The sequence below is a fragment of the Plodia interpunctella genome, chromosome 4 (assembly GCF_027563975.2).
Source record: "Plodia interpunctella isolate USDA-ARS_2022_Savannah chromosome 4, ilPloInte3.2, whole genome shotgun sequence".
Taxonomy (NCBI): Eukaryota; Metazoa; Arthropoda; class Insecta; order Lepidoptera; family Pyralidae; genus Plodia; species Plodia interpunctella.
The window spans coordinates 4,592,953-4,619,217 of NC_071297.1; the positions used below are offsets into that span (position 1 = coordinate 4,592,953).

The 26,265-nt window shown below is 33.2% G+C and overlaps 1 protein-coding gene across 6 annotated transcripts; it reads right to left on the reverse strand.

The window, feature by feature from the left end:
* Positions 1-3,080: 3,080 nt before the first annotated feature.
* LOC128669575 (delta-sarcoglycan-like) lies at positions 3,081-26,265 on the reverse strand. Of its 6 annotated transcripts, none has more exons than XM_053744479.1 (8): positions 26,021-26,265; positions 25,357-25,425; positions 24,750-24,950; positions 8,782-9,004; positions 6,569-6,758; positions 5,178-5,370; positions 4,816-4,939; positions 3,081-4,743 (listed from the first exon to the last, which is right to left on the reverse strand). In XM_053744479.1, the coding sequence occupies exons 3-8, from the start codon at positions 24,836-24,838 to the stop codon at positions 4,549-4,551; spliced, it is 1,014 nt and encodes a 337-aa protein (XP_053600454.1). In that variant the 5' UTR covers positions 24,839-24,950; positions 25,357-25,425; positions 26,021-26,265; the 3' UTR covers positions 3,081-4,548. The 6 variants fall into 6 exon arrangements, with proteins under 6 accessions (XP_053600454.1, XP_053600456.1, XP_053600458.1 ...); XM_053744481.1 differs by having other exon boundaries at positions 24,750-25,040; XM_053744483.1 differs by lacking the exon at positions 25,357-25,425.

A 26,265-nucleotide genomic window follows, 5' to 3' on the forward strand; every position in this document is an offset into this window, starting at 1 on the left:
AATATGTAAGTACCACTGAGTTGTATCTTTTTGTATTATACTGCAGCACATACTTATTTTCTAAGTAATTTTTAAAAGCTCTCTTGTCTATACCTAATTAAATATAAAAAAGAACTAAGGAAATTATAAAGATGTTACAGAAATATGGAACTAACAATTATTTTGTCTTCGAAATCAATAGTCTTTGAGCACACTCCAAGTTTAACTGTCTATAATAAAAAATCCAATGCCTAGTATTGCACGATTTACCTTTCAAATTTCCTTGAAATCTCGACCAAACTCAAGAAACATCCCCACATATGACAAACTAACAGGCCTATAATCCCCAGTGGAGCGATGTCGTAATCAAATCCTGTCCAGCCCTAATCGAGGCACACCACGCCTGACCTCCGTCAAATCGGCTAAAGAACACGAGCTGGGTGTCAGGTGACGAGATATCTACAGTCTACGGACGAAGTACTGAGGATCGACTCCCCCGTTTCATTCCAGTTGGATTCATTTTTGACACGAACGATGAATTTGATTTGAACTTTATTTCATAGAAAATGTAAATAAAACCTACATACCATAACTGTATTTTTGGAGATTCGTAGAGTTTAGTCCCTATTTAGTATAAATAGTAGGTAATAGAAAATATATTTAATTAAATAAATAAAGTACACGTCAGGTTTGAGAGGTAACGATCACTTATACCTACTGTTACTGATTAGCAAATATTATAAATTGCTTAAATTAGTTCTGGTGTCCCTAGGTACTAATTTAGTTATTCAAGTTTCAAACTATAAGATTCAAAATTTGATAATAAAATAGGTTGATTAGACAAATTGATCGTTAGATAAAGTTCTATAACTTTCCTTTGAAAAGTTTCTAAAGCGGCACGTGAATAAACTTTGAATGAGAATGAACTTAACAGCTAAACCGGATTTATTTCAGTAATATAAATGAATGTTATTGTAGTTGTATGAGAGTTAATTTGTATTTGTTTTTATACATTGGTATTTCGCTTGCCAGTGTTATTATTAATGTATATTTTTTAACCTCCAACGAGAAGGCAGGGTCCTCGTTTGTCGTATCTGTAAGTAGGTATATCTATCTGATTCACCGTGGCTCCCAAAAGGATCAAACGAATGTGATCTATTAAACAAGGTTGTTATTAAATATAATTCAATGTGGGAACATTTTTAAAACTCATATAACAACGCATATAACCATAGCACACCAAAAGCAAATGGGGGCCGTATAGTTTTTTCCATTTCCACCAAATCAACTATACATTAATTATATTGTATGCTCCCAAATGTCTGCTACTAATAAGCCCACAAAATATGGTTGTCAATGATTTGTATGAGGTTTATTCTCTACATCCCCCTTGTTTTGTGCCTCGCCGCTTAGAACGGGCCTCCGGCTGTGCCTGCAACATATTTCACTACATAAATCATAACTTTATTTCCTCTCGCTCGTGGCTACGGCTGGATGCTCGAGTACAGCGATGTCTTTGCTTTAAAATGGCTATGTTGTACAATTTAGAGAAATATTTATAATATATCTATTTTATTTACGTTTTAAATTTTTATGTTTTTCATGGTGGAATATAAATAAATTGCAATTTATAAAACTTTTCTAAAACTTGCCCCATGAGAAGTTTTCATCACGATAACGATGTATTTTAGGAACAATATTACTTTTATTATTTAAACAAGGTGACAAAAGACATGAACAAAATTTTGCAAAAAGCGTTATTTTTATTATCACATTACTAAGCAAAAACAAATAAGTCACCGATAAAGGTAACCTTAACATACATAAATGATTTCATTAATGCCCATTTAGCGCCGTTTTAGCGTTCTTCCTGCCAATTAGCGCCGTGAAAACACCGCGGGCGCAACAAAAGGAGGGGGAGTATGAATTTATTGTTAGGTTTCTGGCTTAAGTTATTTAAGTGTACGGCAAGACGGCAAGGCGTTATTCACGTGCGCAGCGCAGAATGCAGCTTCCTGCGACAATTTATCATGAATCTTTAATTAAACTTCAACAGTGACTGCGAGTGTCTCACAATAAGTCTGCTAAATCAATTGCTCTGATGCTGTTTATACTCGAGGGTTTAATTAATTTGATTTAATCGGTAATTAATTAAAATTTTCCGTATTATAGGAATATACATACTTCTATATCGAGTATTACATTTTCGTATAACCTTTTTAAGATTCTAATCACATAATTGACTTCACTGAAAATACAACTAGTAATATGTTTTATTTAAGTGAACCCCAGGCTTCAGGACGTTACAGCCGATATGCGGTTTCATGTTCAAATGACAGAGAAAGAATCATGAACAGATTATTTTATCTATATATTCAAAATTTTTGCACAGCCTGTGAAACTATGTAAACAAGTATGAATTAAATCTAAAGTAATTTAATTTCATTTTATTAAGTTACACTAATATTAACTTCACTCATACAAGTGCCCGTGTAATTTTAATACGAATTTGCACAGTTGTTTGTAGAAACATGAATTAAAACTAAATTAAATGTTGAAAGTTGTAGTTATGCCGAGTTCGTTTGTAACAGAGTTAAATACTTATGTCAGTTCATGGTAAGATTCAATTAAGAAGTTCTGGAATAATTGGAACTAGAAAGGGAATTTTGCACTGGCTCTGGGACAATCATTGGCGCAGTTGGATAACTATTTAGTTATGTGTATTGTGACATTTAATACGTTCATCACTATCACTATATCATATATACCCACTCATATATGGTCATATATCAGTATATAATAACATAGTGGCGCGTCATCTTTTTCTAAGGTTTCTTCTTTTAAAAACAAAAACTATATGAATTTTGATGCAATTTTCATTGTTATTTAGACAATTAATTCTCGAAAGTTATGAGGCTAGGTCGCTGTATAAATATAAGAAAAACATAATTTTAACAGTTACATTAATATGTGGTATACCTATATTAATAAATTAAAAAACTTAAATACTTCATCTGGAATGTATGATTTGAATATATTTTGAAAAAATAGTCTCCAAATGGCAACGGAACATCAAGTAAAAATACGCAATTGATTTCATATACACTTGTAATTTACAATCTCTACCTTTACATTTAGTACGTTTTTATAATATTTACAATTAATTCAACAAATCGTTTAATTCATATATCTATATATAAACTAATTGTGTAACAGACTAACTTTACAAAATCATCAACCTGCATGGTCTCATACAAATACGTCATTAGTAGCAAGTATTGCGAATATTAAAAGTTATGATACTGATCCCTAACAACTCTTAAATGAATTTATACCCTTTGTAGCCCAACAAGTCTATACTCAATGTATGTATAATTGTGATAAATATGTACTTAAGATTACAATACAAGGTATTTTTCCATTTGGAACTTTCATATGACAACAATGCTTTCACGAAAAAAGTACACTAGAAATGAATGACTAACACAGATATAGCTAAAACAAAACGCTTTGCATAAAAGCAATTCACTGAAGGCGATTCGTATGTTAGTAATGATATAATCTAACATTTACAAGACATATGATATCTCTAAAACATTCAAGATCGATTTAATGTGCTGACGCGTTTTAATGATTATGTACAAGGAAACTGTCATACTTAACGAGGAAGAAATAGCAAATAGCATAATGACAATAAGGGTAGAAGCTGTATATACGTATAAAGAACTTTTTCTGAATTGAAAAACACTTATCGTATATAAACGTGATAATAATTAAATTTCTTTTGTTAAGTGTACGCCAAAGTTTATTAGAAAAACCACAATACATTGTTTCGATGAGACCGGACTCCGGATAGACAACTGAAATTGACATAAAGCAATTTCAGGACCACTATAACAGTAAAATTTTGAGAAAGGCTGAAAAATTACAACATAATTAAGAAAAAACTTGATTCGAAGTTCGATTTCGATTAAAATTGTTAAAATTTAAGCAAATGGCGTCGAGATAGGTAATATTTGTAATTTAATATTATTTTTGCCAATATTAAGTCTAAATTGCGATTCCAAAAGGCACTAGTTATTAAAAAATATGTATGTTTAATACGTTTTTAAAGTCGTTGTAGTATTCTCCATTAATATTTATACAATACCAATTTCCGTCATTAGAAAATGTTTGCATTCACATAACGTGTACAAACTGTACACGTCTTATAAAAACATTGATTAAATTAATTTATTACCCGGTTCAGCAAAGTTTGTACACTTTCTTAAATTTAAGATTTTAGTTTTATATTCAGTTGAACAGATACATATTTTCTAAACTATATACAAATTAATGAGACGTGCACTAGTCGGGTCATAATATATTCGAATGATACCTTATATTGTACTATAACTAATATCATAACAAGAAATAGACATGAAATTGACTCTACTAATTTACAAAGTACAATACACGTATAACATATTCAACTTTAAATTACTGGATTTCTAACACAATAAATGTTCTCTAAAACATATTCAACAAACTAACGGAAATTTACAACAAAGCTAGATCACAGTATGAACATCATCGACAGATAAGACTCTCTTCCCTGGCTGCACAAGCACCGTGAGGAGGCGCAAGAAACAGTTTCCCGTTTGCGCACGCACATAACTGGTAAATGTTTTGGTGATGGGGATCATGCGTGTGAGGCGTCGATGGAGGAAGTGGCAATGCTGATTTTAACTTCGGCATGTATATGCTCGGAGCATCCAAACGTATCTGAAACATGTGGAAATCATTGTGGAAAAGATAAAAAAAGCGTGGTATAGTGACTATGATATTGATACTTACAGAACCAGCAATGGATCGCAGACGGAATGTGGTGAGGCAACTTGCGCTTATATCGCCAGCTCGTGATTCCAATGCGATATTCTGAGCAGCGTGCATCTCCAGCGATCGCGTAGGCGACTCCAAGCTAAATAAACATTAATTTTATTTAATTAATTTCAAAATTATGTACTAAACCTCAAAACAAATCTATCATATTCGTATATCTGGTGACATACGAGTAGGAGTACAACTATATTACATGTAGCGTAAGTTGCACCGGAAACCTTACATAATGATTAATATGTTTTTAGTTTTTATATTTTTAACTCTTGACAGACAAAGTTGGATTTGGGATTTACTTGGATATACATAGTGATACTTACACAAGTGGCTTCGAAGGAGGTGCTTTGACAAGCGGCGTCTGCGCAGCGTTTTGCAGCGTCACGCCAGCAGGGCTGACCACCGTGAGCGTGTCAGCACCGACCGTCACGGCGTCCTGCCCCGCGCCCAGGAGCAGGGCTCCTCTGGCGTCCCGCACTTCTAGTCTGCCCACGTTCACTTCCAGGCGGTCATGACCTGTATGAGCTAGTTATTTGATATTCAGGCATATTAAATGAGACAAAAGAAAATTCTGGTGGGTGCTCTAAGTTCCCGAGGTACAAGGTTTCCCTAGTTGGGGCACCGATGTTCAAGTTAAACATCGGCTCTCATTTTTTAAATTAACTTATTTTTATTTCATTTATTTTTATTTTACTATCCGTAACCGTAATATAGATAAGTATGCACAATAGGATGAAAAATATTGCTCAGCATATCATGCTTTCGAAACCAATCAAGTTTTTCAGACCCTGAACTCTAATAATACAACTAGTGTTACAAATGTAAAATAATAAAAAAAAAACATTTGACTCTTTCTCTTTCTTCGGTGATTATCACTCAGAAAAATGTTTTTAATAGAAAATCAGCTCTTAGAATAAGTTTTATTACTAACAGCCTATAGTCTAGTGGTTAAACCAAGAGGAATCGTCCTGCTATCTCTGGAGAGATACTCCAAGGCCGGAAGGCAATACTTATTTATAACAGGATGTCGCTAATAATCGACCTCGGTGGCGCAGTGGTAAAATGCTTGCCTCTGAACCGAGGTCCCGGGTTCGATCCCTCATAGGGTCATGATGGAAAATGAACTTTTTCAGATTTACGGGTCTAATATGTTTATCTATATATATATTTGTTATAAAATTTATCGTTGAGTTAGTATATAACTCTCGCCATAACACAAATCTCGAACTTACTTTGGGGCTAGCTCAATCTGCGTAATTTGTCCTAATATATTTATTTATTTATTTCAAAATTGGTCCGAATCTATGGAGAATGGATGAATCTTCTCAACTGAGGGAACAGAATTGTACATTTTGCAGTGCTACATGTAACGGCTTGGCTCTCGTCATGTGTTCACGTAAGCCCCAGATTTATTAATGTGTTTTCTCGGAACTCACTAACTTTCGTTTGATGTTCTTGAAATCCTCAAAGTCCTGTTCTTTTTTCAAGTTATTCTGCCTACAAAGACGTGATCATGTCTTTGTAATAAACATAATAAGATAGGTTAGCCACTCAAGTAACTCCGACGTTCGATGCAAAAATAATGCATAAATTTCAATCTTAGCCTTAAGAGTAAAAATATCTATTTATTTAACTTTATTGTTCCAAGTAAAAACATAGTTTTATCGAACTGGCGAAATTAACGCTAAAAGCATTTTTTTAAATAATCAGTTACCTAAATACAATCTACTCTGCAGCAGTCCATGGGCGTCCCTGGTGGAGACGGTGAAGTTGCGTGAAGACTCCACAGCGATGGGCTGTCCCCTCCGCGACTTGATGCTGGAGGTGAAGAGCGAGTCCAGGACCAGAGCTTGGCCGAGGAGTTGCAGCCCGCCGGGCACGATCCGCAGTTGACCCATGCCTTCCTAAATTTATTTTAAAAGATTGTAATTTTATTAATACCAACTTTTACTTTTTGAACGATTTTCATGTTAGACATGAATGGTTCGAAAATATTTTTTACATTGTTTACGACCATTATTTAAATTTTCAGACTTTTTGAATATTCTGTTGTTAGAAATATAAGGGCAAATTATGATATTTGAGAGATGAGATTTCTCTTTTTAGAGATGAGTTTTCTCTTTTTAGTAGTTGATCAATCACCATCTCAAGCGCACACAGCACGCTGAGGGTCATGGTAGCACGCTGAGGGTCGTGGTTAATGACCTCACACGACAGCTTTCTTGGCACTTTGCCATTGCCTTCTCCATTTCACGCACAAGTTAATATTCAACCAGTGTGCAGGTTTCCTCACGATGTTTTCCTTCATCGAAAGCAAGTGGTGGTCGATGATAGTTTCATCGAGGTACATGAGTCAGATTAGTATGCAAACTCATGTCGCATCACGAATAGGATTCTAACCTGAGACCTTTTTATACACAGGCGACACCACCACCGCTCCAATCCAATCCGTCATTCATTGACAGCAAAACAAAAGTTTGTCGCTGACAAGACAAAAGACAACTTTAGGACAGGTGGTTTCACAAAGATTGTTGCATTTCACTTGGTAAGTCGAATGATCCAATAAGCAGACTTAATTCGCAATTAAAGAATTGGCAAAAATAAAATCCCACATACAATGTTTGATTTTTTATGATCAACAATGTTTGATTGTATATTATATTACGAAATGCAGGGACTGGCATTTTTGTTAATATATGTAAATAATTCTTATCCTTTTTTTAAATAATTTGTTTTTATTAGTTTTAATTTATTTTCTATTAGTTGTATAATGTAAAAAATATTATAGTTGAATACATACTATTACTTTGTAAATAAATAAAAAAAGGTCTATCCACTAGATATATTTAATATGATAACTCAAATCTATATAAAAGCGAAAAACACTCACTCACGTATTACGAAATCTCGAAAACTACTGAGCCCATGAAAATGAAATTTGGTTGAAAGGTAGATTGTGACTAGGAGACGTCCGTTAAGAATTAATGATATTTCGAAATTCCATCCCTAAGAGGGTGAAATAGAGGTTGCCAGTTTGAATGAAATTTTTGACTTAAATTTGTAGTTGGTAAAAAGTAATAATGCATTAATTCGATTTTGATAATTACATCCCTATAGGGGTGAAATAGGGGTGGCAAGTTTATATGAAACATCATAATTTTAAGTAAGTCACATGATTTTTTTATTTAAATTTGTAATTGGTACAAAATAATAATATATTAATTAGATTTTGAAAAATTCATCCCTATAGGGGTAAAATAGTTTGTATGAAACCTGGTCAATTTTGAAATGACATGAAAATTGAGAATTTTTTATTTAAATTTGTAGTTGGTAATCTATATATAGTTAGTAAAATATAACTAGATTTTAAAAATTGCATCTCTAGGGGAATGATGGGTGGAAATTTATGCAAAACTTTATTATTTTTCATGGTCCAGGAAATGTTCGGCACGCGTTACGGGAAGCGGGAGTGGGACACGTAGCGGGAAAAGACATTGCAGGATAAGTTTCGGAACAAGCGTACGTACGTAGCGGAAATTGTAGCGGGAAACGGGGAATTGAACTAAAGATGACAAAAATACGAATTTGAATAATAAATAAATTTAACCAGTCTTAGATTAGGCTATAAAAGAATAACTGGAATTTTACTTCGATTCCTTTTAAGAACTGAAATTCACGCGTGCGAAGCCGCGGGCAAAAGCTAGTTAAATATATACTTAAAAAATTGTTTCACATAAGGATTGCTGGATCATTTGAACTGATGATGAGATGATCTGTTCCAAGATAGGTATGTTATTCATTATTTGCAATGGTAAATAATTTCAAGTTAAAAATATATGCCTTAATTTAAACCATAATATATTTGGTACTAAAACAAAATTTTGGTACTCAAACAAAATTTTGGTACTAAAACAAAATTCTACTTACCGAATTAAAATCCAAGACCTTCAAAACCCACAGTGTGAGCGCCAAGTTGATGATCATCATAAACATGAGCGCCATCACAAGAATATACAGGCATTTTTTCCTCCAGCCATAGATGCCAACTTTGAATTGGCTATTATAACTATTTCTGATCGAGTCTGCCTTTGTGTCCCGCGCATTGTTGTTGAGGATTGGCTCCGGGGTGATCTTGTCGGCGTATGGTATTCTGCAAGGAATATTTTCTTTGAAACAATACTGATCGACCTGGATAAAGATTTGTTTGGCATTTTCCTTTTGAGTATTTTGACTTAGTAGTATTGACATTTTCATCGTCCATTGCAGTGATTCGTTTTAACCGCTTATTTGTGTTGATATTTATGTTTACATACTAGTACCTTAGTTTTGATACACATAAGTAACTATATTATCTTTAATCTTATAATCTTATAAAAGGTATCGAATAAAATTGCTACTTATACGAATGTGCTACATATCTAAATGTAGATTATCTTTTAAATAAATTATTGGCCTAACAACTTTACTAAGTATATTTATTTCTGAGCTAGCTTTGTCTAAAAAATATATGGACGGCGTCTTAGAAATGTGGAGTCCATTTTTAGAATAATAAACATATTGTTATAGGATTATTTTTATTATATCATTTGTGTTGACGTTTTCAATTTTGTACCGTCACCGCGGTGTTAGCCGGTCGGCTTGCGGCTCGGCAGTCCTTCGGGAATTTTATCACATGAAATACCAGGAGTACACACTGCCCATATAATAATTTTAAATAATATCGTTTTCGTCGGGATGAATATATTTCCCATTTTATTTCTATAACTAAATTTGCGCAGGGCATTTTAACAGTCGTAAAATATATAATCTAATAACGTAGACAAATTCAATGAAACTCGCCAGTGAATTTTAAAAATGTTCTCGTGGCTCGTCTCTGAAGTTTATAGCGAAGCTTAGTATGACTCGTACGGGTGTGTTCTTAGAATCAAGTATTAATGCATACATACACGAGCACATCTTTCGTGGAGACATGTACAGAAGTGCCCATCTAGTATTCGTAAAACTGGCCAGCGACAGCGGCGAGCGCCATAAATTTGCAAGGATTCGAGCGCGACGGGGCATCGCACACTGAAAAATTTTAGAAAGGACGTCTCCACGCTGTAAGGGATATGAGCGTCGCGTTTGCATTTCTCATATTCCATCATGCTTGACAATGCTTTATTCTTCATGATCTGTTTGACCTCAATGAGGTCGTCGAATCAAATCTATCGAATGTTTTATTTATTTAACGTTATAATAATATTGTCGTCACTAAATTATTGTTATTCTTGTTTGGTGAATGGATTCTTGCAGCAAATAATATACATGGAATAGTTATAATAGATAGGCTTGAGTGACCAATTCTAATCAGGTAGATACATGCATGTTTGTAGTAATATAACACAAATAAAGGTAACCACTACACAAGAAAATCATATTTAAAAATAGAATAGCTAGAATATGATTTTGAATTATTCCTTATACAATTCTTTTTTATCTAAAAAAATCTTAGGAAGAGTAAGATGTTTCTTAGAGTAGATATACATACATACTTACACTTAATTACATATCACTTTTTGGAGTAAGTGCTGCGTTTTAAATGCAAACACACTCCAGAGTCGGGCAAGTGTCGCACGCGGGATTTTCCCTTAATCCTGATACAATAAGGAGGGCTCCATTGAACACACTCGTATATTTTACCCTCTTTCTCAACTTTCTCATCCATATACATCAAGTGCATTAGTATGTTTAATTCTTTTTTTTACTAAAGTTTTCTAAACAACCCCACCGTAACTGACATCAAAACAAAAGCGAATTTATTTACTTTACTCTTCATTTTGTGAAACTGAAAATGATATAAAATTTAACATAAGCATTAAAAGGAGAATAGAATATAGAATAGAAAGGATAATAAGAAAAATAATAAATCCAACATATTTTATATGCTTCAATATCATTCAGTATTCAACTCAAAAAATTGGATTGAAACGCAAATCAAACTCATCTGTTTGAACAGCACACATTGTCACTGAATTCGTAATTTATCATGATAAATGTGCACTACAACGAAATCGATTAGAAAGTGAAAAATATAAAATTGAAGTGAAATCTGTGTGCGGGCAAGCACTTTATCTCGCAGTCCAGTCTCGAAACACGTTTGGGGGGTTTACGTGGCATTAGAAACCAATTACAGCAATAATACTCGCTACCCTCCGTTTTTTCGAGTTAAATCGATAAACATTGGGAAGGATTCGTTGAAAAATATCTAACAAACATGAGCAATGATAAATACAGACGTTCGTTTGTTATAAAAGACGTCTTTACATAATTTAATATATCTTATTTGGTGAAATTAAAGTCAATCGATACACTTGTGCATATTAAAATATAGATTTTTCAACTTTTCTAATTTAAATGAAGTTCCGAAAAAAAATCCGTACTTTTTCTACCAAGAGCCACCGTCTCTTGGTAGAAAAAGTACGGAATTTTAGTTTTTATAACATTGAATCATCTACATTTTTGGTATTTCATGATAAAACTTAATGTCAGGCTGAAAACCATGTTAATAATTTGAGGCTTACATCGCTGTCTCAAATAAAATGAACACGTATAATTTTATATATTTCCATGTAATCTTTGATGTTCTTAATGTAGTGTGGTTACTTTGTAGTGTTGCATTATTCAAGTCTCGCAAAAGGCTAACATAATAAGCCACTGCAGATTCCCCGTCACAGCCACAACCGTGTCGTCATTTACGAAGATCAAGATGGAGAGAGTGAAAATGTTACCGCGGTAAACATCTGTTTAATAAGTCTTTTTTGTTTACGATTACTAAATTGGCAACAATTCTAAGTACTAAATTTGTGACACTTCCAGAGTAATTTCTCATAAAATTTAAATTTGAGTTATGGCAAATCAAAAATATTATTCCATACCAAAAAGTAAATACTGTTTAAACTAAACAAACAAGTGCTAACCTTTTCAATCCAACCTTTGCATAACCCATTAAAAATGCCAGTATTCGTAAAGATCTTTCAAGAATGCAATAAGCATTTTATTAAGTACACAACATAGATAAAATGTATAAATGGGGTGGAATACAATAAATTCTCGACGCGGAAGCGTAAACGATGTACGCAGACGGGCACGTAGCAGTCGCGTAGCAGCTACGCCGTAGCTCGTAGCCGATAGTGCCGCTACGCCACGCCGCCTCGTGCCGTAGCCGTAGCTCCTAGCCCCAGGCGGAGAGCGAGCACCGCAAATGAGCCATATTAATCATTTTCATGGCAACTTGACTTCTGAGTTTCCTGTGTACCCAGATTGTCTTACCATGATATATTTTTCTTGGCATCATTTGCATTCGGTATTAAAATAGATTATGCTCGAAATATGGATTTCATACCATAATTTCATATTGATAAGTAATTTACCTTGAATAAATTTAAATACTTTTTATTAAGATCTAAATGTGAAATTTAACTAAATGCTATTATTTAGAATTAAATAATAATAATTCCAGTTAGATTAAAACATATATCCTACTATATCCACTTATTCACAAACTTTAACGATATAATATTACTATATTTTTTGAAATGAATAAATATATTATCTATTTCTCAACTTTTTTATATCTTTATAAAAATACGTATACACTAAACATTCTAAGATTCAGTACTACCTTAATTATGTTACATGTAGAGCATGCTTACAATCCATTAGCCAGGTAATTGTACACTACATCTCAATTCAATTAGACAAGCTTATATTAGGGATAGTTACATATATTATATTCATAACATGATTATCAAGATTAATTTAACTGATATCAATAGATGTTCTATGATAGTTATATTTTCTAATGTAAACCTACCTATCTATGATACGGACGATTAAAAATAATTTCAACATGTATAATAAAGCCTAATGAGATTATTGTATAATATTTTAAGAATATATTTTTTATAATTTGTTTGGTCTCTTGGTCTTGAGAAAACTCTAGCATTAGAAAACGAGCAGAGAAAAAGTAAAGAATAGTACGGTATATCGAATATTTTCATGCTAATAATAATATGTAAATTTGAATCGAAAATTTTCAATTTAAGTTCATCACAACGCGTATGATTACCAATCATTTGGTATCAACATAGCATTATAACCGGCAATATTTTATACAAAGATAATAAAGCCATTAATACAAGTGTGTATAATTAATGACATGTGTGAATTAGTGGTAGTTTGTATGAAATGTTAGTGTGTTCGCTAATTGAGCGTTTCACAGCCGCCGGCCGCCGCCGCGCGCCCGCCGCACATTCGTTAGCAATATTCCGCTAACGAACCAAACTAATGGCTATTAACTTGAATAACGCAGCACTTCGCGATCCCACTCGCACGCACCGACACTGATACCTCGGAACTGATACCTGCGTACCCACTGCTTGACTTATGTGAGAAGAAACCTTAGAAATGGGTACAGTTATCAAGATTTCCTTATGTTTGTAAAGTATAACGATATACCGAGACTGTGTCATGATGATATTACAAATAAACAGGATGAGGAGACGCCATTAATTGATGATATGAAACGTAAACGTCGGTCTTTACACTATTCAGCAAAAGGCACTTCTTGCCAAAAGCGAATAAGGTTACAACTTCGAACGGGTCATGATAGTGACAACGTCTATTCGTAGAATACATCTTGACAATATTATTTCCCATGGATAGGGTAATTAAAAATAATCAGAAAATAAAGAAAATATTTTTCTTGACTAAACATCCAACTCTCAACTTTTGCGAGAAATAAGTAAATCCCGGCTTTTAGGCTGTCATTCTCTAAGCTATGTAAGCTCGAACCGTAGGAGCTATAAATTAAGTTTTCAATTTGCCAATGACGCACCGCTGAGACGCCCCGAAACGGCTGGTACTAAATACGTTTTAATGTTTAATTACCATCAGAAAATTACTTCAACAGATTGCAAATAATAAAAGTTATAAGTTTGAATATGAAGACAATCCAAACAAAATCTTATACTTCAGTTAAAATTCTGTAGCTTATAATACTTTTATAGGTAACAACCCAACCAATATAGGTAAAAGTAATTTGAAACCTAATGATAACCTAACACAATCACGGTAATGTGTTTCGAAACTAGATCTCAACGTAGAGCAATTAGCAATTGTACATATTATGTTGGTGTATTTATATTATGAGATAAAGTAATTAAATACCATGTGTGTCATGCACGGGTCTTTGCATTTCAACTTATATTATTTTCTAAATGTTGATTCATACGTATTAATTGCACATGATCTTAAGTTTTCCCTTTACCTCCTGTTAATATATTTTACCGTATATCATAAAAATATCAAAAAATTCAGAATACATATTTACCTAATCCTCGCTAAACGTATTTGAATAAACGAAACCTAGTCGCTGGTGTGCGGTTGCATGCAGTAGAAACGCAGCGCACCATTATGTGAGCCATAAATCAAGTGCATTGAAATCTCCTTCCTCCTTCGTGTCGGCGGGCCATCGCACGACGGATATTTGAACCAATGCACCGCCGACCCGCCGCCGCTGCGTCTGACGTGCACGCGCGTGCTATGCACGTAAACATCATATAACTGATAAATTTATCCTTCTAAAATTAGTCAGATGCGTTTAGGCCTTGTTGGTTCCGACCTAATATAGGACCCCTAAATCCATATCCTCCCGATGTCGTACGAGGCGACTAAGGGCTGACAAGTAACACTATAGCATTTCCAAGACGTCAACCCTTGACGTCAGGCAGGCGGCCGGTAGTAAAATCACAACCGACTCTTCAAATTTTTTAAGTTTTTTACGCTTACTCCAGGCTTCGCGGCATCATAACCCCCAACGCAACCGAGAACATGCGAATATGAGTGAGAAATGCCTATAGGCCTCTTGAATAGAATCTGACACCAATATTACCAATAAAACACTCGATAAGAAATAAAAAAAGAACTCAGTAAATGAAGTAAATATCACTCTGAATACTGACTGAAATAGTTTTAGGTTTTACTTGATAAAACGTACATCTATTTATCGCTTAATAGGAATCAAGAGCTTGTAAAACAGTGTTTTCTAAGTACTTTTTTTTTGTCAAAAGCACTTGTTATATATTAGCTGTCAAATTTATGTTGTCAGATACTTTTGTTATATAATGCTCAAGATATGCTCAATTGATTGAAACTAAAATGAATTATGATTTTATGTTTGAAATTCCTGTAACGCGATACACAGAAGAAAATTGCAATTCTTAAAAAGTCATTTACGAAAATGAAATGGGAGTTATTTCAGGAAATTTGCATGCTAATGTTAAGTCTACATAGCTGTAGTACGATTGTGTGAACATGACATATTCATGTTCGCACAATGGAGAGGGCCGCCGTCGAGGTACATCCATTCACTCAGTGTTACTCAATGGCTTTTGCATGTTGCATTCTGCATTTCGACTGCTATCGAACTTGTCCTAATATTTCGCTGTCGCCGCGAGATTATTATCATCTGACATTATTTCCTAGATTATACAGTATAACACGATTTGGTATATCATAATTGCCTGTATATTGCATTTAATTTACAATTTTCAATTTTAAATTTTTCAATTTTAATTAAATTTTCAATTTTGTTTTGATTTTACATATCTTACTATAAGTAAATTTACTTAAAATGTACATTATTTATTTTTATAAATTAAGGTATTAAAATAGCTAACATATATTTATTTCGAGTTCTTAGTGAAACTTGAAAATAACATAACTTGAAAATTACGAACTTCGGTCACATTTTAGTGTCATTGATCACATTTCCGTTACTACTATATACTTACTACCTACATATATTTATTTGTTCATGGAATCGATCAATCATTATAATTATTGCAAAGAATTTATCTTTTGATCAATTCAGAAACACTAGATATATAATAATGTTATATAAGTATCCTTTATTTTGCTTCAACATATCAGAAACTAAACTTTATGAAAACCAAAAGCACTTTAAGATGTGTCAGTATATATGAGAGAAATAGGTGCAGTGAATAGGCAGTGTATGTCATGTACGGGTTAATACCTACCCTGAGACTGGGAGACATGTCGGGCTCAGCGAAACGTCAAAGGGAAATTGAAAATTAATTTATGCTCCTAAATTTCATACACAAGTCCCAGAGAGATCGCAAATCTGCGACTTTATGAACTGTGCTCTTAATTAAGATTTCTTGGTAAATGGCCTTTAAACATAATACCGTCTATAATTTACTAAATAAATAAATAAAAAATAAATATCAGTTTTTAGTTAGTTCTAATTACTCACAAGTATGATAGTATGATAAGATTTGTCTACACTGCCATTTTGCAGTAATTTCTTGTACTTTATACATAACAATTGCACAGTTAACAAACCACACGGTTAAGTCCCGGACACACCGAGTGAGATCTCATGAGCGTTAAACGCACTCTCGGGATCTAGAAAGAGTCGTAAAGACACGTCCGCCGCTCACTTATAAATTAGGATCATAAAGTTGGTGAAGTTTGTTTGCAGCGCGGCGACCATAAAAACAAGAGGGAATGCACGTGTCTACGTCTGAGCTTCACTCGTGGTGTATCAATTTGGTCGTGTTATAACAAAGTATTATTTTCAAGGCACCTATCTATTTCTTTGTTTTATCGATAGTTATTACATTGATATTATGTGATCACTAATAGATGCAAAAATACATTAAATGGGTTTCATCATAAATATTGCATGTTATTGTCAGCGAGTACAAACGTTCTAGATGTCATTTACCTTTCATTTCAAGCTCTGCGCCTGAAATACCTGCGAATGAAGCTCATATTTCAACAATTCATTATGAATTGCATTATCATGAGGTTTTATCGTATATACCACGCTGAATTGTCAGTTTGGTATATTTAGTTATTTAAAAAATATATTTAATTTTTATTGAATACTTTAAATTTTTGCGTAATCACAACTGCTTTTACAACTACTATATTTATCCCATTGCTTTCAAAGGCTTTTAGTTTATTTTCGACTTCTGAAAGTATACCAAACCTTATCCGATTTCTAATAAAAGCGTTTACAATATTAATCGACAAAAACTTTCCCACTAAAATTATTAAGTATTATAATTTATTTTCCTAACGTCTTATTCAGAGAAAAAGCTAGGCTTATCTAACTCGAATTTCGATTGAAATCTCATTGTTATTCCGGTTAGCAGATGTGCAAGTTTAACTGATAAATTCAAAGATCGCGAAATCGCTTGGAAGTAACGCGCTAAGGCGAGTTGGCCGCAGAAGCTTGCTCGCACTTGAAACTTGAAGTTAGTTTTACGAGAACTTGGCCCGTCCCACTCATACACACTCCCGACGACAACTTAGTCACTTTTGTTCACTTACAACTGAACCGCTGTTCGCACATAAAGAGGATTTTAAGTTCATATCTGTTTTAGTTTGTCTCTAATCTCATGCCGTCTACAAACAATTTTTTATCGAATTTGTATTGTTTTGTTATAAGATTAATTTGTTACATAAATATGTAATTATTAAATCTTATTACAACAAAATATACAATGTCTTTGCCCGCACTCAACATAAAAAAATTTGTTGTTGGAACTGAACCAACCAAATAAGTATGATTGATCGATTCAAATTCTGGTATAGCTTAGACGATAAATACATATATCAAAACATAAATAAGTACTTAAGTACTTTCACATGAATTAAACAAAGACTCTTGTTTTTGTTTTTGACCAAAAATTGATACATTTTGAAATGACACTTCAAAATGTATTCAATTCTGGTGGCCCGGACAATAGTGTTTGTTATATAGCTTTTAAGTCTAAATATTATTATTTATTTTATAAAGTATTTTAAAAGAACACTGTAAATACAACGCTTCTTCAAAGAACGAGTGTTGAAAAGATAGAGAGATAAAAAATTAGGTTTCCCGACACGCATCCTGTGCTCGGCAATCGGCATCGAAAGAGCAGCGCGTGTGAATAATTCAGCCGATACGACGCTTGCTCCCGGGGCTTTGAATAGAATACCAACATCTGATCTGTGATTGCACGAGATAAGTCTGTTCTACCCACCACTGAAACTGTTTGCATGTTCTCTACATATAACACGATAGCTCTATTAATTAAATAAGATTTGTCTACACTCAGTTTTTGCTTATTCTAATATGTAAACTATTTCCACAGAGCTTATTGTAAAATTTTGTAAATAATATTAATTTTATTATTTTGAAAATATTACTATACACCTATAAATTTATACATTCTAGGGTAAAAAAAAAACATTAATATTTTAATTGATATTGCTGCAAAATCATAAGAATACCATAATATTGATTATATATAAATATGTTTATATAAAACTTTTTTCCCACATTTATCAATCAGCAGAAAATTGTATCTGACGCTTTCTATCTCGTTTGATACTACGCTTTTACTCGTTTTTAGTTATTAGGATCATAATTATATCCCAAAGTATTTAATAACCTCATTAAAGCCCTCGGTTTCTCTTTGATCCACAAGCGGTCCGAGTGTGGGTACCTGCGAACCAACACAAATAAAATGGCATCCACAAGTAAGGTCCCAGTTAGCTAATCTACCCTAACTAGTACTGCACATAAACCCTAACTAGTAATGCACAAACACGTAAACATATTGCATAGTTAAGAATTGTAGAATGAAATAATAAATAAATCATGATAATTTTGCTAAAGCAATACATCCATATAATGGTCGGTCTGCTATTCTCGTAGTTGTAATGAAAATGTAAAAAAATAATAACAGACCACTTTTCGCATGTCGTTTCATGCAGTTTCATTATAGCCCCGAAATACGTAACAATGTTTACAGGCCGGACACGGCTACACAGTTTTACAATTTGCTATCTTATGTGGACTTTTCCGAGTAATCAAATTAACCGCCACTGAAATCATTTCGGTGATTCAAAATATTTTAATTGACAAACAGAAATTTGGCCGGAAAATAGCGCTTAAATTATGCTTGCATTCGCTGGATGTTAATTCGATGAATAAATATTGCGTCAGAATAACATCAAAATTTGCTTATTATATTCAGAAAATGACGACCGTTGTTGCTTGGTGTTGTATGAAGTAGGGATGAGAAAAAGTAGGAAAGCATATCCTTCAGAAAAATTAATCAATAACTTGCTTAATTTTTCTGAAGGATCTAGTACATAATTGTTAAATGCACATCAGCTCCTAAAAGACGTATTTTGTATGTCGTCTCTTTCGTCCAAGCGCTTTTCGCTCTCCAGTCACAGCGCATTATATCAGCTTTCCTACTTTTTCTCATCCCTACTTCATACGGTCTTCAACATCTGTCATCAGATCATATTGCAAAATGTGAAACGATCAAATTGTATATAAGTCAGTAATTGAAAAATAAATCTGCTTTCTAATTAATGGTTTTGCCTTTTAAGCGGATTTATACCTAAATACTGATCGCGTGACTATTTGTAATTATCTGGGGAAAATCACCTTAACTTGGATTTTATTCATTCAGATTTCATAAAGCAAATTGTTACTTTAACCAAAACTTTCATTCAAATGTATTAGTTCAAAATTGATCTCTAATGTAGTTCAGACTTTCCGATCATTAACCTATATAAGGGAATTGATGATATTAGTGTTAATGTGTATACTATAATGGAAAGATAGGTGATGTAGTGGTTAGGTTCCATAAGTCTATACCTTAAGGATGTAGGGTTTTTCGAGGGAACATAAAATTTACATATAAGTTGGTAGAGGTGCGTCTGCCCGTAAATCTCGCGACAAGGGGATTTCTGTTTGTGAAGTTTCTTTTTTATATCCACTTTATCTGTGTACGCAAAGGACTGAATACTCAGGCGCAGTTGCTCAACTTCAATAAATCAATTTGTACACTTATCCGTACTTATAATGTTCGTACGAGTACGGGGCACGTCGCGCGACAGACTCGGAATATGGAATGTGGTTTGTTTCAACAGGATCTTTTTGAAAATATAGCACGTAATCAACCTTTGTTCATATCCTTGATGAAGTAGGATGGTTGACAAAATTTTGGTTGCCTTTCAGTTAGGAAGTTTACAATACTTTTATAACTTAAGTTATTTTTAAATCAAATGCATTTTTTAATTTGAAAATAAATGGTCAGCTACAATAATGATACCTACTGGTGATTATAATTATATTTTGATGTCAATCACATTATTTGTCTGTAAGTATTAAAATAAATGTTACATACAAATTTATTTACTCAGACTTAAGTAAAATTTAGTCTGTATTTTTTGTTAATTATTTATCTTTTTTAAAGCAAAGTTATCTTTTTCATTGTTGTGATTTTATTGGCAAAGTTTTGTTATCAGCCCTTGTTTAATGTCATGCTCTAAATATATTTATTTAATTAGGTTGATCTCTATGAACGATTGGAATTTTAAAAAAACATAAATGTTCACAATAATTCACTTTTAGTGCTAGTTTCACATGTGCAAAATCTAACCAAACTGTAATCAAATTTCTCATGGACACTAAGCACAATTAGCGAAATTGTATTCAGTAACATGGACGCACATACTTCTATTTGTCGTAGACATACACATAAACGAGTTAGTCATTTCGCCCACCGCCGAAATAAAAGGAGCAGCAATTGTTTGTCCAGTATGTGTCCATTTTGCATCACAAAGTTAGATGTGTTTGTCGTTCTATTTTAAACGCGATAACGCCAACTTTCCAGTCCTCGAAATGTGAATACCTTGTTGCGAAAATGTGACTAACGGAAACTGTACAAGTAACTCGACTGTCCTTCCGCGGACATATTCAACTCGACGCGCCAGTGTTGCCAACTTCGAGTTTCTTTTCCTCATTTTGTAAATACGTTTTAGGATGAAAATTATCCTTATTATGAAGTAAAAAAAAGAGTTTAATGGGAATGTTTATTTTAATATTATTTATTCTAATGTAACAAATAATAGTTTGTTTGACTTACGTACCGTATGTAGCGTTACCAAGACTATTCCACAAAGTAAATGAGACAAGATGGGTATCAGTATATATTTTCTGTTAAGTAATTATCTTATTTTCGGGGAAATATTCTCAAGATTCATGGTAACCCTACTCTCTTGCCCCGGCCTCCCCGTACCTACTTGTACGGACCAACCAACCATTTCTATTCAAATTTCTTTATTACAACTATCCACTTACTTCTTTCTTTGTTAACTTTGTCTGAAATTCTTTTCCGATTTTCTTTTTCGTAACCTTCATAAGTCGACTCGAGTATATTGGATGGGGATACGAATAGCGAATAATTTTTGTGCCATTTTTTATAGCTATGTATAAACTTAAATAGAATAGCGTTTAAAAATTAGCAAGTAGTGTATTTTAATACATGTCAAATAATAAAACAATAAAGAAAAAAACATTCTCTCATTTTCATAAACTGAAAATTCACTCGAAATGTATTTAATTCGTTTATGCCCAATCCCATACGTTTTTATTTTGTACGTCGGTCATCTGAATAAATCGATTTAAGTAATGCGCGCATGCACGGACACTAATTAACGAGCGTGCGATATCGCATCCGAGGCGCAGCGCCGCTGGATATCGTGCGTCGCTAACGAATCTGTGAATTTACTCTTTCTGTATTAATTGACACTAAAAATATTGTCTCATTTCATAGAACAATACAGTAATGTGAAAAAATTTAAATTAATACAGTAATGTGAAAAAAATTAAATCAATACAGTAATGTGAAAAAATTTAAATCAAATTAATACAGTACCTATACCTATTACCTACCTCCTTAAACACAACAAACGCACTTCAAAATATTTTTACTGGACAATTACCCAAAATATTATTACATTATTTTACTGGACAATTAATTTCATTTCGATAAAATCCTCAAATTAAAATACAACCTTTTAAATGGCAAAGCCGTTCAAAAGAAGTAGCTTTCCAGTCTCACAACAATTTTATTTCACGCCAGTGCTGTTATAAGTGATTTAGTGTAAAGCATCTCTAAATCCTACAGCGCGGAAACATCTTTACGACTGCACAACCACTTAAACGTATGTTCTGTGAGAATGGCCGAGGGAAATAACGAAGTGACTGAACTACGAATGAAATGTCATAACACAGTGGGGGAATTTAAATTCTTTAACAAAGTTTACTCGAGCACCATTCTTTCAGTGGTTACAAAGTTTCCACACTTAATTTATATGAAAATTTCTTTGCACAGTGACATGAACATTTTAAACATGAAGAATGCAACAGTCTCTCTCAGTCTTAAAAATGTGGAATATGTGATCGGGTAGAACTAGATGAAATACGTTTTAATTATTTTAATGTTGCTAGTCACTCGTTGTTGTTGTTGATGAGGGAGGAGGGTCAGGAGAGATGTCGATACATGTATATATACTAGTACAAGTAAAACTTAAATACTCGTTATTGAAGTAAATACATATAAGTTTTACACCAAGAACCTGACTTGATGTTGTGGAAGTAGATTCAGCCATTACCTACCTAAGAGTATTACCTAAAACTGGCTCCATGTAGCTAGAAGCTTTAAAATAAATTAAGAAAATTTGCTAGAAAGTTTACTGGTTTTTAAGTAAGTACAGTGACTCATAAAAATGCATAACTATATACGAGTACTTTGAAAACGTAACAAAATACTTTTTTTTTCTTTATTTATGTTACAATAATATATATGAAAAATACAAGCACTACCAACAAAAACCTATATAGGTTTATACGTGGTAAGGCGAGTCACAACTCATTACAAATTTACTCAGTATATATATACTTAAGCATTAATTTACATTTGGTTATACTGGTTTCCAAATTAATTATTTCCTCACAAATATTGTTAGGGTATTCATTCAATATAGATGACAGAAAATACTCCCACATTCTTTTACCGTGGACATTGTCAACTGAAGGTAGGGTATATCTAGGTAAGTATGTTAAGTTGCGCAAATCCGAGCTTCAAGTTTTAACTTTTGAGGAATTTATTTTTTTAGGTTTTCACACACAATTTCCATTTTAACTTTATCATATATATTTATAACTTTACGATGCCTAAATAAGTCCGCTAAGTTTGTATTTATTTTTAATTTTTTTTGGGGTGATTGTCTTAAGTAATCTTAATTGTAATTTATAAATATTTTCAATATGTGTCTTGTATGTTCTGCCGTAACTACTTATACCATAGTTAATAATACTATCAGCCAAAGACATGTACAACATTCGCAAGGTATGATATGGGAGTTTATATTTTAAAATAGACAATTTGGACATAATTGCTCTAAGTTTGTTACAAATATAATTATGTGAGGTTTTCATCAATTATAAGTCTAAGATAAGTATGTTCCTTTACTAATTCTATGTTTTTACATTTACATTGTTTTATTATAGTATGGAGGCATTGATGATCATGTGCAATTATAGAAGATTCAATATGAAATTTTAAATATGGAGTATGAATGTGCAGTAATTTTGTTTTGTGTGCATTAATTATTAAGCCGGCATCATGTGCCCATTTACATAAGAGATCGAAGTTATTTTGCATGACGTCTTGCGCGGCCTGTATGTGTTTGTGAGCTACTACAAGGCAGGTATCGTCAGCAAACTGATATATTGAACCTTCTTCAATTATATTACACATATCATTAACATATAAAAGATACTCGATAGGCCCAAATATCGAACCTTGTGCTGTGCCTTGATCAGTAATGTAATCAGCATTTGTTATGAATTCATTATTTTTCATAGCTTTTGGGAAATACATCCTAATAAATATTATACATGTGAAAATAAGTTTGTTTGGTACCTCTTCAGGCCCTATCTATTTAATCAATAATCAAATTTTGCATACATATACATAGTTTGAAGTATGGAGAAGGACATAGGGTAACTTTCATCCCGGAAAAATAACTCTTCCCGTGGGAATTACACACGGGCGAAGCCGCAGGCAAAAGCTAGTAATTTTATTTGAAAGTACCAAAAATGTACACATTTAGTTAAAATTTCACATACACATGATAAAACAAACTTAAATTCAGTGTGAAAATTGTTAGTACATCATAAAATAATATTAATAATTATTATTAGATGATAATAATAATACATTAATATTATTATGATTATATATAACTGTAGCTTTAGTTACACCGACATAGTATTCTATGTGACCTAAAGGGTTACTGTTAGAATTTTCCCGCTCTTAGCATTAAGTCCATCTCTTGTACCTTACATATTGTATTTTGTGCAATAAAATAAATAAAATTTAAAATTGTTACTCGCAGTCACCTCAAACACAATCCAATTTTTACGTAATATTTTAGGTTAATTTCAGATACGATTGCTTATGTAAAATACTATGTTCGGTAAAACAACAAAAGTCAACGCAAAGTTCAGTGGAAAATTAATGAAGATTACAAAATTCACGGCCATTGAGTTCCGGTTCCGCTCCGTCGAACCTTTGACTCCAACTTGCTTGTTAGACTAAATTGAGAGTAATAATAGCACTCATTTGTTTGGGTTAAAGGTTCACCCTTGGATATATTTCCGCAATCAAACTTGTCAAGTTGTACTAAATTTTAATTTTATTGTTTTATGGTGAAGGGTAAATGTTGTATGGAAAAGTTAGGGATTTTAAATTTAAAGATGGCCAGTTTAAAATTGATATTTTTTTACTTTAACTGAAAACCTATGATTTTTCGAAATTTGATTTATAAGCAAACATATGTTTTTGTTTAACTTCGTTAAGTACTTGGATTAAAATATATTTTTTTAAAGAAACTACGTTTCTCTCAAATATGAGTTGATAAAATAAAAAGGATATTTTTTTAAACATAAGAACATGTATGTATATACTTACTTTCTGCCTTTATGATCGGTGTAGACAATGTGGTTTCTCGCGGCGGGCGTCTGGCGACCTCTGCCGAGCGAGTGTGAGTCGAGAGCCATCACTTCACCAGCTCACGTCCAAACTGCCCAAAACTGACCACCGCAGAACAACTCGCCGCCGCCTGGCTACGTCCAACAACTTCGAATGGTCGCCTTGTTAAAACCGACTATTCTGTCGACATTGTATACACAGTTCAGACTTCTTGGCTGTGCGAAACTTCTCCGCTCTGTTGGTTTTGTCGGCTAACATTGTCCTGTTAGACTACTAATGCTGTTAAATTTAAGCCCACGTAGAACGGTTGCTTTGCAGTATTTTTCAGTTCAGTTATTTTGAATTTGATTTAAACGATTTTATTAATTTGGCAATATTTTTTTTTGCCTAATTCACTAATGCCATACTCGTACTAGCCGTTTCGACCACAATATATCGATTTTCCTAAGACAAAAACTTAGGCTTTCTAGGCATAATGCATACCTGTACAGTTATAGCCCACACTTATATTTCGTGTGTCTGCACTAAAGGAAAAGGTTTGTGTATCATAAAGTATATAAGCCGGTTTACATAAGAACATATTTACCTTCAGCGGGAGGCGGGGCTTGGGATCGAGGCGGGCTTATTTGGCATCGACAAGGAGGTGGAGTGGTGCCTGTTGTTTATCAATAGATAGCCGCGTCCAACAAATATATCTTTTTATAGAAAGTACCTATATATATATTCAAGAGAGTAGAATTTCAAAATATTAGAATAATAAATAATACATGGAGCTTTGAAAAGAACATTCCTATTTATTCGGGAAAATAATCTCAACAAACAAATAACTTAAAGACCTGAATCATTCCTGTCAAATATTTAGTGAATGTTGAAATGTTTTCTCATTTCATAAATTATATTTCTCAAGACAGTGTACAAATGGGCTTTAATTAACTGGGGAATGTCGAGAAAACGGCAAGTATGCCCGGATCGTCCGCGCCAGTCCGGGCCGGGCCGCCGGGCGCCGCCGTCCCCGCCGCCCCGTGAACGCCACGCTAACTACAATTTACATTGGGCTCTTATTTAATATAAGACACTGCAATACAATTTAATTACCCCAGCCATTTAATCATTCTGCGCAGTTAACCTAGGTCAAATCCGTTTTAAATTTATTTGAAGAATTTATATTTCTTCTTTAACTATTAAGGTGCATATTATTTTTATAATAAATTTTGTTTACAAGAGAAAGAGATATCATAAATTTTACTTACTTTTTAGCTTGTGATTTGGCTTTTCTTTGCAAGTTATGCTAATTTACATTTACATTAAGTTTGATCGTATAACATGAAAATAATTCAGAAACTTCGAATTCTGTTTAAAAACTCTTTAAAACGAGTAAAATTCGATAAAAATTTTACATTTTCTTCAACGCAAGTAAAATTTCTCAAACGAGTTTCGTGCGAAATAAGTTGGATACTCGCGGCCGGCGCGGCGAGAGAGCCCCGTTCACTCACCT